At 40.6% G+C, this 19,090-nt stretch overlaps 1 protein-coding gene across 1 annotated transcript in view; it reads left to right on the top strand.

Annotated features, from left to right (window-relative positions):
* The window catches only part of LOC136868915 (uncharacterized), a 290,215-nt gene extending 272,571 nt beyond the window's left edge, over positions 1-17,644 (top strand). Inside the window, exons 3-5 of the mRNA XM_067144812.2 lie at positions 3,997-4,064; positions 11,214-11,462; positions 16,793-17,644. Of these exons, the coding sequence (XP_067000913.1) occupies positions 4,029-4,064; positions 11,214-11,462; positions 16,793-17,107 (600 nt within the window). The 5' untranslated portion in view covers positions 3,997-4,028 and the 3' untranslated portion in view covers positions 17,108-17,644. The remainder of the gene's footprint in view (positions 1-3,996; positions 4,065-11,213; positions 11,463-16,792) is intronic.
* Positions 17,645-19,090: the final 1,446 nt, after the last annotated feature.

A 19,090-nucleotide genomic window follows, 5' to 3' on the forward strand; every position in this document is an offset into this window, starting at 1 on the left:
GAAAGCGATATGTCAGTGAGGTTTCGCGACCACATTGTCAGCCAAATCGCTTTTAAAGAGTCCAGTGACTCGTTCTTCATTCGCAGCAAATGGTGCAGTTGAAAGTCTAAGCTGATCATTTTGTGAATTCGGACGATGAGCATTTTGTGAAATTTAATTTCTATCTCTGGAACAAGCCTTGGCAACGGGTTGATACCGGGCAATTCGTCTTTATAAGACCTACCTATGTCGGTGCGATTTAAAACAATCAAGCGCCATAATTCAATCAGAACCATGATTACTAAAGCACCTCGTAATGTTGATAATGTTGACTGGACCAAGCAATTTGAGATTATGAAGGTGATCGAGATCAGGAACCGAGAACGAAGAGTGATCTACAATCTGTATGGTTCTGACAAGTGTGAAAACTACCGCACCATTTTAACACGTATTCTTTACAGAAGAATGAAAAGACAAGTTGAAGGTGAATTGGGATGAGATCAGTTTGGCTTCAGAAGAAATGTTGGAACGCATGAAGCAATTCTGACTTTACGTCTGATCTTAGAGGACCGAATTAGGAAAGACAAGCCTACATACATGGCGTTTGTAGATCTTGAAAAAGCATGATAATGTTGATTGGACCAAGCTGTTTACCATGGCTTATTATAAAATCCATTTATAAAAACAATTTGTGTTTCAAGAAACTAATACTCCCTCCTTGGTTTCTGATGATGCGAAACCAGGATAAAGTATATTTTGGGTCCGATAATAAATAATATGCGTGTGTCATTTGGGAAACAGAATCATGTATAGTGCAATACCTTGATAGCGAATCTAAAGTTAAAATAGAAAGAGAAGAAAAAATGAGTTCCACAGTATCGTCAAATTATTCAACAAAGAGTGGATCACAGTGGGAACGACAATGAAATTGTTTATATAATAAAACAGGTGATAAAGAGAAATAAAAAATAAAATAAGCACTAATGCAAATAATGAAGAATAGATTGTGTTTGTGCTAGAATATGTTACATAATTTAACATCTAAAACTTGAAAATTCTACCAGCATGTGAAATGGGTATAACTCGCTACTGATATATTATTACAAATTATAATGTATTAATGGACACAAATAATTGCCATGGCTTATTATAAAATCCATGTATGAAAACAATTTGTGTTACAAGAAACATACTCTCTCCTTGGTTTCTGTTGATGCAAAACCAGGGAAAGAAAGTATTCTATTCTATTCTATTCTATTCTATTCTATTCTATTCTATTCTATTCTATTCTATTCACTAGACATGTTTTGGACGAGAGATTAAAACTTTTGCTGACTAATTTCACCTACATCTTCCGAATGTATTAACAGATTTTTCTCCTCCACTGTGAACATTTCTGTCAAAATATTACAAAGCAATAGAAATGTAGTTCGCGCGAGAGAGATGGGTGCGGGTCACGGAACACGCCTAGGATCCTTACCAATAAAAAAACTCGCTGCGACACCCCTATCCTGATTACTCAGTTCATCAACTCTCTTGCAACCTCGACGGAGTTCCGTTTGGGCGGACTAGGGAGCCTTTGGTGGCGGTATAATAATTAATTTCGTGTGGCTATTTCTAGCCGAGTGCAGCCCTTGTAAGGCAGACCCTCCGATGAGGGTGGGCGGCATCTGCCATGTGTAGGTAACTGCGTGTTCTTGTGGTGGAGGATAGTGTTATATGTGGTGTGTGATTTGCAGGAATGTTGGGGACTACACAAACACCCAGCCCCCAGGCCACTGGAATTAACCAATGAAGGTTAAAATCCCCGACGCGGCCGGGAATCGAACCCGGGACGCTCTGAACCGAAGGCCAGTACGCTGACCGTTCAGCCAACGAGTCGGACTTTGGTGGCGGTGATCATTGTTTTAAGAGGAAGTGCGACTATACTACCATCCTCTCTTAAAACTAATCACGGGCCGATGACCTAGATGTTAGGCCCCTTTAAACAACAAGCATCATCATCATCATCATCAAAACTAATCAGAGGGGTAAATAGAAGAGTTCGAACCTTTTGAAGAATGAAGGTGAGAGAAATGTGGAAAAGACCACACAGGGCATGAAAATAGAAGACTCGCAAACCTATTACCATCAGGATCGAAGGTGAAGAAGAGTTGGTCATGGGAGGACATGGCTCAACTGAAAGCAATGCCAGGTTAAGCTAATAGCCCTTTCGACGCTAAATCACGCTACCAAGTTGAGAGTTCTCGGAGATTACCCCCTTTTAGTCTATTCTTACTGCTGGCAGAGGATACCGTAGATGCATTCTACCGCCTCCAGCCACAGTGGGACCAGGGTGTCTTTCAGTTTCCGATGTTACATACAGAAGTCCTTCCTCTACTTCAGCTGTTACCCTAATTCTTTGAGTGTTCGAATCTCTGTTCAGAGAGGCTTGTAATTAAGGTGCTTTTTATATTAAAACAACTTCTAACAAAATTAACATTTCGAACGTTCAGAGGTATAATCGAATCAGTATTCTGAAACAGCGGATAAACATTCGTAGAAACAACACATCACAGCACATCGTATCTGCAGATCGAGCTTCAAGTGCGTGGAATGGGTCTTGTAACTGGCCCGCTCGCATTCGGCGGAATGGGGGTAGGGGATACCAACCCCATATCACCGAGCTCGATAGCTGCAGTCGCTTGTGCGGCCAGTATCCAGTATTCGGGAGATAGTGGGTTCGAACCCCACTCTCGGCAACCCTAAAAATGGTGTTCCGTGGTTTCCCATTTTCACACCAATCAAATGCTGGGGCTGTACACAAGAACCTTGTTTATCCGGCCCTCATTGATCCGGATCGAAAATAATAATAATAATAATAATAATAATAATAATGTATTTTTACTTGTACAGTATTTCTGTTACGGGATCGACTCTTCTTGAATGTCTTTTCCGCCAACGATAGTTAAGGACAGGAATTGGAAGTAATTAAGCCACTGTCTATCAAGGGTATTCACCTGGAATTGAGAATGGGAAACCGAGGAAGACCATTCCCAGGACGGCCGAGGTGCGATTCGAACCCACGCTCTTCTGAATGCAACGCACTACTAATTCACTGATGGTGAATTCGAAAATTAAACCGGCGCTCCATCAGAAGAAACAATGACTCATGGAGATGCAGGAATGCAGCTGGACAAACTGATGATCTATTTAGAATCCTAGACTGAAACCATTCCGGCAAAACTATTGTTCTTCATTATCGTGCTGCCCGCAAACATTATACAAATGTAAAACAGAAAAAATTACACATTATTTTAGTGTTCTTGTATTTTTTGTACAATTGAAAAGAGGGCATTACTGTACAACTTATGTTAACAGATTATATACCATGTACTGTATTTGGTTCTTTTAGTTTTCCGAATTATCCGGACTTTCGATAATCCGGATCAGTTCCGGTTCCACCTAATCCGGATAAACGAGGTTCTTGTGTACCTTATTAAGGCCACGGCCACTTCCTTCCCACTCCTAGCCCTTTCCTGTCCTATCGTCGTCATAAGACATGTGTCAATGCGACGTAAAACAATTTGTAAACATAAACCCATATCGCCAACTCTCCATGGTTTTCTATTTTAATACTAATAATAATAATATTGGTTTAACGTCTCATTAACTGCTTTTAGGATTTTCGGGAACGCCGAAGTGACGGAAATATTGTCGCGCAGGTGTTCTTTTACGAACCGGTATATATCTACAGGTACACGGCTGGCGTATTTGAGCTTCTTCCAATACCACCAGAGTAAACCGGGGTGAACTGGTTATTTTGGGCTCAGAAAGCCATCGCTTTAACATCTGAGCCACTCAGCCTGGCTTTCCTTGTTATTTTTGTTATTGTTGTTGTCATCCACAGAGATTGTATACGCTAGTTGGTCTACTCCTTAACGTTGTTGCGTGTGGCAGTATATGATATGTGGTATGATATAAGTGCTATTAAAACCAATCAATTTACTTTAATAAGATAATTATTTTGATTCACAGATCGTTTAAAGGAGAGCTTCTTGAGCTGAGCCATGACAAATGAACACAGTTTCTTGAGCAGGATCAAGGTGAGTAGACAATAATACGATCTTTTTTCGTAAGTCCTAAGATAGTAATGTAAATATTAAATCGAAATGAATGCAAGCACGCGCACGCACACACACACACGCACATACACACACACATTGGTGAATAAACTAGAATAGAGATTGGCCCAAGAATGTTCCGTTGGGCAGAATTTCCAAGACCGTGAATATATCATTGTCGCCGATGTGCACTCTGAGTTTGGTTTATGGCATGAATACAATTATTTATAGCCTACAGGACTGCACTTTACATTCTGTTCAACTACTTTCTCGCAACTCAGCAAAAGTATAAATTCGCGATTATCTCTGTTGTTATAGCTTGTACAGAAAACATGTTGAGACGATATGATATAAAAGCATGCTTAAAATAACATAAACGTTACTTTATAGACAGCCCTACCGCATATTTTGGAAATATACGGATGAAAGGAAGTAAGGTAATATAGAGATTTAGAGTAATTAAAATGAACTATTTTAAGCTCAAGAACAGTTTTCTGAGGCTATCGGTTCATGGAACAATGAATTTTTAAGTTAAGGGGTGTTTTCACCTCCTCCCTAACACTAGTACATTTGAAAACACTACTACAGTATAGTTATTACAATAATACAGGTTATCAAACACATTCTTCATACGAGGGCTGTAACTAAAGGGATGGCAACGTAGTCCAGAAACTCGCTGGAGATCGAGCATGTCCAAAATAGGATATGGGAGCAGTCAGGTGCGACTGTTGTGCATATGCCGGGCATCCAGTTGGGAGTGTTGCTATGTGGCGTTGAAGTGAAGCGTGTCGATTTCATCGTTCCAAAACATGTTTGCAAAAGGTGATCAGCGTTCGTGGATTAAACTCGAGGTTGCCCGTATCAAAAATGCATCAGAATGTTATCGAAGATTACGTGAAGCCTGTGGCGAGAATACATTACCGTATAGGACGGTTGCACGATGGGTCAAGGCGTGTTGGGTATATCACTAGTAAATAAAACACTGAATCACTTTAATTCATCATGGCTGCCATCGTTATTCTTACTTACCACAACCCAGTACAAAACAAAAGCATAACTACAAGCAACATGGCATTTCCCAGTAGCTCCGCTAGATAGCAGATACTAAACTATGTACAAAGATATAACAGATTCTAATGCACATATTTGCCGTTAGAGTGTGAATGGGTCCTTTTCTATGAATCTCCAACAAGGCGTTTCGTGCGGGTCGGAATGAGACTGCGGATTTGCACCGAACAGGTCGGCCGTTCATCCCTCAAGATCAGATTGACATCGTGAGTGGTCTCGTTTCCATCGACAGTCGATGGACTGTCCGGGAAATATCCGTAAAGGTTTGTCTCGGTCGTAAACGGTGTGGCACTTGCTGACGAAATGTATTAACATGAGGAAAATTTCGTCCCGTTGGGTTCCACATCAACACACCGGTATACACTAGATGGAAAGATACCGCAACAAAGGAGACGCATTTCTGCGAGTATTGTCGCCATTGATGAGACGTGGGAACGAGCCAGCGAGCCTGAATTAAAGCGTCAGTCGAATGCATGGTGTCACCCAGGTTCGCCACGTCCACATGCATTTCGACAGGATCTCAGTCGGGCGAAGCTTATGCCGATTGTGGCTTACGACTAAGAGAGTGTTATTCTTTGTATGCTGTGCCTGAGGAACAAACCATCAACAGTGACTACTATTGCCGATTTCTGGAGTGACATCTGCGTCCGGCTATGCGATGCAAACGTCCACTTTATTGCCGCTCTATCGTGTTGCATGACAACGCACGCTGTCATGTCGCGAACAGTGTCAATCTCTTACTCTAATGGTGGCATTGGGAGGTCTTGGAACACCCTCTGTATTCATGAGATGCGAGTCCTTGTGACTTCGACCTGTTTTCGGAGAAGGAACCCCTCTGAGGCTGCCGATTTTCTGACGTGACATCTGTACTCAGCTCAGTATGGTGCTCCATCCCTGTCATTAACATAGCACGCCTTGTCGACGGCCCCAACGGCTTCCCGACGTTTGGCAAGCAGTAATAGACTTTGCGGGTCACTACAATGAAGGAATGTAAAGCAATTGTACTTGTTAGTTCATTAAATATTGCGTTCTGTCAGTATTGCAACTACTTTATTTACAGCCCTCGCATAAGTGCATGGGGCTGATGACCTCCATGTTACAAAACTCCTAGTGAATCAACAACAACTTAAAAGAAGGGTTCGTTAATGAGAGAGCATGAAACCTGTCATAAGGGCAATATATATCAGCCATCTTGCCTACTAGCCCTTGCGCCAGAAGCCTATGAGCTGGCGTAGGATCGGACAGCCTGCTGAAGAGGATGAGCCACCAGAACTGTCACCAATACTCCTATAAAACAAATGTATAGCAGCTAGCATGCCTAGTTAGATAGTTAAGTCTAGACTCGAATCGAAGCGTGTCAGGTTAAGCTTGCACTCTTGAGTATCGACCTTGGGTCTGTAATATTAACGCCCCTTGTAAGGTTAAACCATGGGTTGACCCCGAGCCTGTACAAGCCTGCACACTTAGCCAGCCGCCCAGCTTTTCAAATCCTTTGCATCCAAATTTCGAATCTCCCGCGCTTAGTCCATAATCCGCATAGAGTACCTACTAAGATTGGTCTAGAGTCGACACAGCCCTCCTACTAAGATTGATTTGGATTTCTCTTACTCTACCTACTCATGAAGAGTGATGCAAAACTTCTGGATGGAGCTTTTCGTAATAATTGAGGATTCTAGTTATAAAAGGGCATGCATTCCTGTTTGGCGGTCCATTAAAAAAAGTAGCTGTCAAAACAAGGTGGGTGATCACGATATCAGCAGTCTCATAAAACTACAAGCTTACTTGCAAGTTTTCTCCCTTCCCTTTTTTTTCGTCAAAACAATAAATCATATTTTAAAAAATCAAGAGTATACTTCTTAGGCGCACAGGTGGTTTGCTATCAGCGTGGTCATTTAACCGCGGGGGTCAGTTTACAGCTCTTCAAATTTGAGTATATGGACTAGTGGAGAGAAAGTCACTAGAAGTTCACTGTCTATCGATAATATTCAAGAATATCAACATGAATTTTGTAGAAAATCTACAGTATATGTGTTATTGTTACGCATTCGAAAATACCGATCGAACAAAATGTGCATTCGCTGGGCTGAGTAGCTCAGGTGGTCGAGTGCTGTTTATTTGAAGGCAGTAGGTTGGGATATAGTACCTCATATGAATTACGGTTTCAATGAAGGTTCTATCTACTAAATGGACGGAGAGTTGCTATAGTAGCCTCATTGTACAAAGGAAAATGTGATAATCATAAAGCGGGTAATTACAGGCCAGTCAGCTTGGCATGTTCGGTCTTGGATCAGTTCCGGTGGTGGTTTAATGTGTTAAAATGCGTCAGTCTGTTGTCGGTAGATTTAATGACACGGAAAATAAATTTTGCGGGACAAAATTCCGGCAATCCGGTCTCTCTGAAAAAATTAGAAGTGGTTCGTGGGTCGTAAAACCAATGTAGTAGTAGTAGTAGTAGAAATATTATTAAAATGTAGACCCATCCTCATCTAAGCCAAAGGCTGTTGAAAGGTATAGTTTCATAAACTATATGAAGATTTATGTTCATATATTCATGTTTTCTATATGAAGTGTTAATATCAAACGAAATGCACTACCTTCCTACCATGTGCACATTTTTATTCCTTACCCAACTGGCCCCTGCTTAGTAGAATCGCTTCGTATACCTTCGTCCATAATTTCTCTTTCAAGATCATGTCTTTTAGTCCTTTAAATGTCTATTATACAGTGTGATTCAGCAGCCCCTTGCAATGTCGTTTGCTGCAGCCCAACTAACGTGCACATGGTTTTTAGGAGTGCTATTCTCCTGCAGGCGTATTGTATGGTACTAATGTTCTGCGAGCACATTTTGCACACGATTCTGAACACTAGGGAAATGTTATATCATACGGTCGCAAAATATGACGCCTTGAAATCATGTAGCAACGTCCTTTTACCATGTAACTATGTCAATGTGTCGCGCCTCGTGACCGAGAGTAACGAAGAGGGGAATCAATGCATAAAACTATGTAACAGTGCAGTAATTAATGTCTTAAAACACCGAACCGGATGGCGTATGTACTCTGCTCCCGTCGTACTACCAGCACGATTCCAGCAGTGTAGCGTAGCGGATGTGGTTAGGCGTTCGCATAGCAATCGACGGAATATGCCAGCGGCGGTTTGAATCCTGCATCTGTGTCGGTGCGACGTACAACCAATTTAAAAAAATAGGAATAGTAATACATATACCAGTCAAGATGCCATTTTAATTCCATGCCATAGGAAGCTATTTCCGTTCTGTCCGTGAAATCCAGAATAGTTGGTATGTGTTTATGTGTCAGATGCCCAGCCAAATGTATGGGTTGTAGAGATATTAAATGTTTAACATACTGTACGAGGGTACAGCATTTCACCGATCACTCATGGCTGTGTTAAAGAGCGATTTTTGCTCTTTTGGTTTTGTTTTGTTTTTTGTTTCAAGAAATGAAGCTGTCGGCGTCATCGGCGATTAACTTTTACGGTTTAATAGCATCTAACGCGGTTCAGAGGTGTTGGTTGGATCGACTCGGAAAGAAGACTGAAGACATGCTGACCATTGAAAGGCGGAAGCTGGAATACTTCGGCCATATAATGCGGAATGATAAGTACAGTATCCTGCAGCTTGTTATACAAGGAAGAATAGAAGGACGTAGAAGTCCTGGTAGACGACGAACTCCATGGATGAAGAACCTCCTAGACTGGTATGGGTTGTACACGATGTCTCTGTTCCGTGTCGCTGCATCCAAATTCAAGATCGCCATGTTGACCGCCAACCTTCGCTAGAAGATGGCACATTAAGAAGAAGAAGAAGAAGAAGAAGAAGAACGCCCTTGAATTCATAAACGCGGGCAAAGCCGCGAACACATGCTAGTTATATATAAGACTGATGGCTGGACGTAGCGCATGAGTGAAGTCCATCAAATACTGAGAAGAAGAAACGTTTAATCGGTGGCAGAAAATATATCATAACTTAATAGCAAAATAAAACATGGGTAAGTAGCAATTAGGTTCCATAACGTCCGGAGAAAGGAAATAACAACCTACAAAATGAAGTTAAAATCACTTTAACGAGGTTACAAATAAAGGTTACAGGTCTCTTCATACGGTTAAGAGGGTATTTTAAAATTAAATTTTTGACCTAATTTTCCTACTCATGAGAACACCATTTAATGATGGATTTTTTGGAAGGAATTATGCGATAAAAATGTTACATGTCGAAAAGAACAAGAGTTGACCAAGGGAGGTCGGATAGGACAGATGAAAGAGAGGAGTCTGACACAAGTAAGTGGAAGCAATGCCAGGACTCAGCTAAAGGCCCCGTGGTCGCCAACCCATGCTCCAAAGTTCAGAGCCCCTGGGACCCCTTTTAGTCGCCTCTTACGACAGGCAGGGGATACCGTGGGTGTGATTCTACCGCCCCCACCCACAGGGGGGAACAGAGTATGAAAAGGAAACCTACTGTATTTAAATTACACTTTTCGTGTATATATTCGTGTATTTTAAGCATTGTTTGGGCAAATAATAATTGTCTATTAGCAGAGCGTAGTCGATTGGGGGATTATGGTTACAAAATAATGATAGAACATAAAGGAGGTGCTTGTGCGTGTGTGGTGTGCGCATGCATGAGTGTCATAACGACGCTGATACAAGTAAATTATGTTGATATGCGTACTGCAATACCGATACATTCTGTCATTAAAGTACAGAGTAAGAACAATGTGATCTAAGTAAATAGTTTTACGGCGAATGGTATGTTCAGATTACAATCTAAAATCCAACTTTCGAGGCTTCTTGGAAAATAGATTCAAGAAATCTGTTGGTTTTACAATTTTGTCTCTATGAATATTCAAAAGAGGCAACCCTTCGAGTCGACTTTCACTTGTTTTTTGCCGGTTTCTGTTTATTTTGTAAAAATTCCATGGGGAGGGGGCTCTAAACCCCCAATAACTCCCCTTGACTACGCCCCTATATATTAGAATAAAATAGTATCATCCGAGCTTAATATCTCATTAGTTGGTACTTGTGATAAGTGAAAGTCCCTCTAAAAAGTACTGGGTGATGTCGGATAGTAAAATTTTATAGACTAAATGAAAACGTTTCATATACATCTTTGTGTCGTTTCATTGGTGTAAAAAAAAAGTATTCTGCACATGGCTACACTTGATGTTTACTAAGGGGAGTCGGAAACCAAAAACATTTAAAAAATGACTTTTTCCAAATGTTGCCTCATTCAATTATTTGAACTCTGCTGATTAAAATGGTGTATAATTTATTTTAATAAGACATATGGAAGCATTTTAAAGAATAATTTTTAAAATCAATGGACAAGTGTCAAATTGGGCAAGTTAGACATGTTTCTTTTTGAAAATATATACGTGTGGAACCCTTTAATCTAGAAGGCTGTGGTTTTCGTTGTTCTATTCCTAAATGTTATATGCAGAGGTTTCAGGCAATGTCATAACAAACATTTCAATAGTTTCAATTAAATGGAGTTGGAGTTTTGGCACTCTTATGGGTAAATGTGTGAGTGAACATCCTGTTTTACTTTGCAATTATATTCTGAAAAATGCCTTTTTTCACACGTTTGACCCATTATATCAGAAACTACACTGGATAGGCAGTTCATTGTTTGCAGAGAGTCACCTTGTGCCATGATACAGTTACTGAATCAGATAAAAGCACTTCACATATATAGTTTCTCATTTACACATATTTTAATTACATTTTCGTTAAAAATTTGGATGTTATTAAACAAATTCATAAGTTTACAATCGTTTGCTCCAACCATTCCATCCTATTTCAGTACTTATGGAAAGGGTGTAAATACAAGTAGTAAAAATATCAAAGCTCTAAACTTAATACTTCCTGAGATAACGGGGCATCTTTTTTATCAAATTAACATTATCAAGATAGGGCTTTCCGACTCCCCTTAGCTATTATTATTATTATTATTATTATTATTATTATTATTATTATTATTATTATTATTATTATTATTATTATTATTATTATTATTATTATCGATTTATGAAGCTGTGTTTGTTCCAGGAGAGCAGCTTGTCCATCAGCCTGACAGCTGGTCTGATCCTTGTGGCCTCTGTGGTGGTCATCATCTCCAGTATTACGATCCAGTCAGCCTACATGTGGCTGGCTGTTGGCGCCACCGCAGTCCTCTTCCTCGGCTTCTGCAGCTGCACTACTTGCGAGAAGACCTCACACTTCAACTTTACCCGAAGAGGGAGCGTGCACTCGGATTCCATCAGCACCATCTCTGATGGCCGGGACCACTTTTACGAGGTCTGTATTTCCTATATTTGTTGGTTGGTTTTCGTCAGTTTGAGAGGTGATATTTGGTCAGAGCATATCAAGAAATCGCAGTACACCTAACTTCAAAGTTAACTATTTTCATTATCATCTGAAAATGGGGAAAAAAAGGATGGTCATCTAGTTCTACATCTTAATAAGCAAATAGATTGCGTTTTTCATTTTTACATCAGTCATTATCAGTCATCAATGATCTGCATTTAGGGCTGTCGCACAGGTGGCAGATTCCCTATCAGTTGTTTACCAAGCCTTTAATGAAATGTTTTCAAAGAAGCTGGAAATTTATCAAACATTTTCCTTGATCAGTCCCTTACTACTCGTTCTATAAATGAATATTTGCCTCAATTTGTCTTCTTGAATTCCATCTTTAATTTCATCGTAAGATATGTCGGTCATTTCGTTGAGCTACTGGGTGCCTCAATAAAAATCCTTTTCCCAACCCGAGTTTACAATGAATGTTATCAGTAAATGTGTATAAGTTTTTGTTATCAATACGATGTTGGTAACAGAGCACTAGTGTGTCTATAACAAAAAGTCATAAACATTTGTTGGCAACATATGGTGTAAACGTAGGATATGTCTGTCATTTCGGTGAGCTGCTAGGTGCCTCTAGATCAGGGCCCCTCAGGATGCATGCGCCTGGTGCATGCACTGTGCACGGTGAAAAAGACGACTTCGCTTGGTTGCCCAGAGTGCAGACCCTCACTCCTCGATTTGGAGCAATAGCGCTGTCTCTCTCTCTCCCCACGCCTGTCTCGCTCGCTCTCCCCGTCTCCCTCTTCCTCACTTGCTCCGTAGCGCTCCAAATCTGAGCCGAGCTTAGCCGAGTAGCCCAGAGACGAAGCGTTGGTCCAAGCCGAGCCGAGTGGAACTGATGCACTGTGCACAGGAACTCTGCGCCGCTGTTTGCACGCGTGAGATTTTGGGCGTTTGAGAGGCGCTGCTCTAGATGATGGAGTTTGGAAATAGTGTAATTTCACAATATTCGCAAAAGAGAGTCCAGTCAAAAAACTCGCTAAATCTAAATTCTGCCTATTCATTTATTTCTAACACCCACCCAAACCCAGCGTGACATTTAACGCCCAAAAGTCCCGAAGCCGTGGTTTTGCCACAGCTCCCGTACAAGGTGGCCCATTAGTTAGTTGGCAAAATTTCAAATAGTACTTTTATTGCAGAGTGAAGCAAGGATGCAGATAACGCATAACGCATGGCTAACAAGAAATGCTGTAAGTGGCTTTCATCCATTTCCATTTAAATTTGATATTTTCGAAGCACCGACGCACAGATTATGTCAGAAACATTCAGGGTTTGTAGGTGTTCAATTTCAGAATGAATATGTTTCTTCAGTTGTTCCGCATCACGAATCTTCACGGGGTTCATGACATTGTTTAGTATACACTAGCCCGAGAAGTCCATCAGAGTAAGATCAGGAGAATATGGAGGCCATTCATCATGACCCCGTGTGCCAATCCCTTCGTGGAACATTGCATTCAAAACGTCTTGCACAATCATTCCATAGTGAAGAGGTACGCCATCTTGTCGCCGTATTATTTTTTCTCCAATTAGCTGCAGGTGTTAAAAAAGTGGACTGTTTTCTAGTTCCATCAACACTTCATGAAACATTTTCAGATAAATTTCAGCACTCACTGAAAATGAAAATCCACAGCCTGTTTCCAGTCATTCGACTCGGTGAGGAATGGAATGAATGAAGCCCCCATCTAGCGGCGAGGATAGGAATCATGCCGGCTGCCGAACCCTGTCGAACTCCTCCTGGACAATGATTAATGAATGATAGATGGAATGAAATGGTATATTGGAGAGTGTTGTCGGAATTAAATATGACAGGGAAAACCGGAATACGCGGAGTGAAACCTGTCCCGCCTTCGCTTTGTCCAGCACAAATCTCACATGGAGTGACCGGGATTTGAACCATGGAATCCAGCGGTGAGAGGCCGGCGCGCTGCCTCCTGAGCCACGGAGGCTTCAGCACTCACTATACCATTAAAAGAGTAATGACCGATGGTCCCATCATCAAAGATCTCTACCCAGACAGTAACACCTGGAGCGTATAGCTCTGTCTCTATAACCACATGTGGATTTGCAGTATCCCAGTAAATAGAGTTGAGCCTATTCACCGCGCCGTTCAGCTTAAAAGCAGTCTCGTCACCCTAAGAATTAATTTTAAAAACTTGTGGATCAGCTTTCTGTCGTTTGGCGTAGCATTTGTGTAATTCTGAAAGCCTATCACGATCATCTTTATTTAGGCCATGAAATAAAGTGGGCTTATATAATCTCAATGTCAACGTTTTCTGCATCCTTTGCAGGCTCGTTCAAGGTATTCCCTACTGGTTGGACGCTTTTCTTGTTGATTTATTTGGTACTGCATAAAACATTGCGCAACGGTATTGAAATTCTCTTCCGATAGGCCTATCACTGTTTTTGGCCTGCCTGATCAGGAAGTTCCGCTGCAATTCCAGTCTGTTCAAATCTCTTATTCAGTTTACGAATATCTTCTCTGGATGGAGGCTCGATGTTTGTATGTTGAGTTGTTAGCGGAACGTTTTCCAATAACACGAACAATAAAAAATCTCTAACAATAGCATACATATAAACATCAACCTAAAGTCATAACCTCAAATCTCAATGGAATAATGGGAATTACTACTCTAGTCAAGTGGTGATGGTGATTATTGTTTTAAGAGGAAGTACAACTAGGCAACCATCCTCTATATAAACTAATTAGAGAGAAAAATGGAAGGGATCCGACACTTCGAAAAATAAATGTATCGGCCAAAGAAAGACAAGAGCCATGAAGAGCGTGAAAATGAAAGACTCCGTAGGCCTCGACACCTAATACGTCGGGGTCGGAAAAAAATCAAGGGAACTCGAATAGGATAGATGAAAGTGATGAGCATGGCACAAGTGGAAGCAATGCAGTAATTACAGTACATATAAAGGATCAAGGGATAAAGGCAGGTAAATCAACTTCCTTCAACTCATAAAATATGAATTTCAAAAAGTTAGTAGATAAACAAATAGAGTTACAAAATCATATACTTTTAAGCATAACATTAAAGTGCAAAATTAAAATACGTACAACATAAAATAATAAATGCCATAAAGGAGTTTTAGCTCATACAGTTAAACTTAAAACTGCAATACCGTATGTACAGGACTCAACAAGGTTCTTCTCTTAGGAGTAAAAATGAGTAATGTATGTCTTCTACTACTTGCCCTAAACACACTTTCTAAATTACACTCTCTTTGTCGGTGCGACGTAAAGCAAATAGCAAAAAAAAAAAAAAAAAAAAAAATACCACTCTTTCTTCATAATATGCGTTACAGTGTCATTGCACCCTCCCGTAGCTTCGTATATGTTCTCTAATCTGATGGCTTCTAAAGCATCATTGACAGTTGCGATAGGCATTACGGACTTTTCTTCTTTCTCCCCTTCGTGGTCACTTATTCACCCCTTCACTTACAACATCGGTGCCCGTTTGTTGTAACTAGACCATACTCTTATTTTACCTACGTTTCATAGTCATATTGGTTCAGTTTATCACTTTCTATTATCACCACTGCCATCGAACTTCAGAATGGTCAAGTGATGAGAGGGATCTTCTAATCGTTTCCTTAGAAAAAAACTAACCCAAATCCAGATTTAAAATGATGTTATATACGAGGTAGACGCATATATGTTCGTCGTATTAAGCAAGGCTGGAAAACACTTTCCTTATGAGGAATATATTAATACCACAGAATTCGTAACGCTATAGACGAGGTGTCTTGAAACCGATGTCGCTGTAACCAAGTTATACTGTACTTGGCTCTTAAAGTTAATTATTTCCTCTAAATCAAAATATATGTTTGTTGTATATCAGTTGCTACTTCCCACTCTCCCGTATGTTTGTTGCTCATTTTCCCTTATGATGTTGATGCATTGTGCTTGTACATAATCTCCAGTGCATAGCCGGACGTCATACAGAGCACGTTCAGTAGGGTGTCCAGAGACTTTTCGCTACATTTTGTGTGGAATTTTCAACGATATCAACAATGATGTACTTCCCCGACCAGGAAGTTTTTTGTGATTACACAACTACTTTATTATACAGTAGTTGTCAGCTTTGCTTACTTCTGTAGAAGCTGTTGTTTAGAAAGCAGTGTTTGTTAATAAAGAAAGTACTTGCAGAATTGAAAATAAAATGTGTTTTCCACCTAAAATGAATTCAGCGAACCCGCAATGGACATCCTGGAGAATGAAATTGAATTTAGTAAAACTTGAATCATATTTGGCTTAACCACACTAGGGTTTCAGAAATTGGGATTCGGAAACCTTACGTCAGTTGGCTTTGCAGTATATCGCATTAGTCTTCTCCAGGATCTTCGGTTTTCAGTGAACACGTTGGGAAACATTGAGAAACTTCTCACCACATCAACGGATATTAAGGGTTCATACTTGAAGCAAAACATCAAAATTTTCTCCTCTCAATAGTTCACTTATATTGAATATAATTTCATACCCCTGGTTTTCTTTCAAGCCGGCCCCGTGGTGTAGGCTAGCGTGCCTGCCTCTTACCCGGACGCCCCGGGTTCGATTCCTGGCCAGGTCAGGAATTTTTACTTGGACCTCAGGGCTGGTTCGAGGTCCACTCAGCCTACGTGATTAGAATTGAGGAGCTATCTGACGATGAGATAGCGGCCCCGGTCTAGAAAGCCAAGAATAACGGCCGAGAGGATCCGTCGTGCTGACCACACGACACCTCGTAATTTGCAGGCCTTCGGGCTAGCAAAGGTCGCTTGGTAGGCCAAGGTCCTTCAAGGGCTGTAGTGCCATGGGGTTTGGTTTTTTTCAAGCATTAGTTTCATTTTTTCATCTCACTTCACTGTCTTTCTTACTACAGTAAAGATATTTAAGAGGTGATGGATGAACTGATGATGATTTGAATTGAGAATGGTCAATACAAATGTACTCAAAATAAGGTACCAGTTTCAAAAAAGCTGTTAAGACCTAAAAAAGGACCTATGAGCCAAAAACGCCTAAAAAGGCAAAAAAGGACTAATAAACCTCACCATTTTCTGGTCTACAATGACCCAGAATGAACGCATTACTTTGGGCCTCGTCTTCGGAGACTCCGGAAAAAAGGACTTTTCCTCAACTTCCGAGCACTACTTATAACCGTTTCGTTTAGTTTTCTTGTTATTATTATTATTATTATTATTATTATTATTATTATTATTATTATTATTATTATTATTATTATTATTATTATTATTATTATTAATGGTTTATCTTTCTCCTACAGATCGCAGTTCCTCATAATACTTCTGATTACTGGATATCGGACTTGCCTCCAAGCTACGCCGTGGCAACTGCAATGCCGACGTCTCCGGAGAATCAGCTACCTCCTCCATACTCATCGGTCGTGTCTGCTGGAAACTCCGCTCCATCAAGCGTAACGGACTCCAGTAAACCGGTTGAACAATCAGACAGGAACTGTTGTGCGGTCGCTATCGTGATGCCGACCAGCAATAGCAGCAGCAACCATAATGACAATAACAACAACGGTAACAACAACTCTGAAGATACACGAGTTATGAACAATGGAAGCGTGTGTTAGCGAAGCTTGTTTTGCCGTTTTTATGTACACTGACGACTCTCAGATGCGCCTGTGTGGATTTGTGGAGTATCGCTTGGGAAGTCCGGCGTCGGAGAAGTCGTCGATGAAGGTGCTTAATCCCCGCCGAGTAATTCATGTTGTTGCAGAGTGGAGGGTCGCACGAAAGGGTTGAGCCAACCAAAACAAGCATTATCTGTACATCTGTACATTTTACCATGTTTCTCGGCATAGAATCAAGCGAAACAGAGCAGGATTTGCAACTATCGAAGTGAAAAATACAGCCTATAGTAGCTTCGTATAAGCCTTACCCGCTCGAGCAGTGGTCAAAAAGCCTCAATAGTGAGGAAGTGCGCCATCTTGCTGCCATATTAGCTTTTCTCGAATTTGGCTGCAGGTGTTCAAAAAGTGGACTGTTTTCTAGTTCCATCAACACTTCATGAAGCATTTTGAGGTAAATTTCAGCACTCACTATGCCATTAAAAGTGTAGAATTCTTACCTGATGCCTGTTTATAACTGCCTTAAGAGAAGCTGCTTCGACGTTTGTGTGACGTCAGCTGAACAGCTAGGCATGGTTTAGGTCTTTGTTCCTCCCACCATGCGCTCGAAATAGCCGGAATTCGAACCTAGGATTAGGAACTAGGCACACCCCTATGAAGAACCCGTCTAATAAAAGCCGTCACGTGACTTGTCTTAAAGGGAACTTTAGGGGTCATTCTGGAAGAGCATGGTAAATTGTTCCTAAATAAACTTCATAGTGTGTCTTGGTCTTTCAAAAGCTGTATTTCGTGAGGAAATTGACTATGGCTCGCAAAACATGTATCGTACTTCCGAAGTGTATTCAAGCCAGGATATGTTTAGTATCACTATTTATTCACGAGTTCACGGGATGTGAGAGCAATGTGTTTCCAGACGGTGAAATATATTACAACGAGCATATTTTTATGTTAATTATTTTATCTTACTGAGAAATGCAGGCTTGCCAAAAGTAATCATAAGGTCACTTTTCATCTGATGGCATGACCTTCTTCAGAATTTATAGAAATGATTCTTTTTGGCGGGTTGGGGGGGGGGGGGGGAATTATCCCGTTGCACTTGGATTTGTTTTTCATTTATGTTTTTCTGTATTCTTTGATTAGTCTGAATGCCTTATATTCTCTGTTCTATCACTTGAAGAAAATATGGCGCGTCAATTCCTACTCGGAATACAGTGGAGCATAGTGATGAACGAGAGTATAATTTAATGAATAGTGCAACGATCAATTGATTTTAAACCAGTCGGTATGTCAGAACAGTTGTGGTTGGATGAGGTGCTCTTCTGAGGACGCGGAGTGAACTCTTTGTGAAACGTAAAGAATTCGCACTCTTTACGTCCATCAAACGGCAAAAATCCGAAAGGTACGATCGGTAAGAAGCTCAATTAAATTATCTTTAAAATATAATATTGTTAAGTTGAACACAATGAAAGGCGTAAATCCTACTGCGAAAATAATGTTAATATTGGTTATGTTACGTCAGCCCCTTCTGTTACAGGCAAAAGCTTGTTGGTAAGGACAGTGACAAGTCTTATTCACAAGACTTCCTGCCTGTAGAGTTCCCTTTACCTGTACTACGTACAGTATAATTCGAGAAATGTTAATTTAATAGAAAAGGACGTCTAGAAAATCGGTGGGATTCTTACCTTATGCTTGTTTATAACTGCCTTAAGAGAAGCTTTATCAGGACTACACTCTCTCTTGTCCATGATTTATTTTATGTAACTAGGCGTAAAATTTGCTAGAATAAGACAGCGAAGAGAAAGTGATAATACTGGGTTTTTTTAATAACCGTTGAAGTTTGCAATGTTTAACTTTAAAAAATGCATCCCTTTCGGACATACATAATGTCAACAGGTTGCGAAATGGGCATTTATATTACGTCTTTAAAGTACGATTACACTTGGTCTTGCCAGCAACAACTGCACTGTTTGTTTACATCGGGTGCTC

The sequence above is a fragment of the Anabrus simplex genome, chromosome 1 (genome assembly GCF_040414725.1).
Source record: "Anabrus simplex isolate iqAnaSimp1 chromosome 1, ASM4041472v1, whole genome shotgun sequence".
Taxonomy (NCBI): Eukaryota; Metazoa; Arthropoda; class Insecta; order Orthoptera; family Tettigoniidae; genus Anabrus; species Anabrus simplex.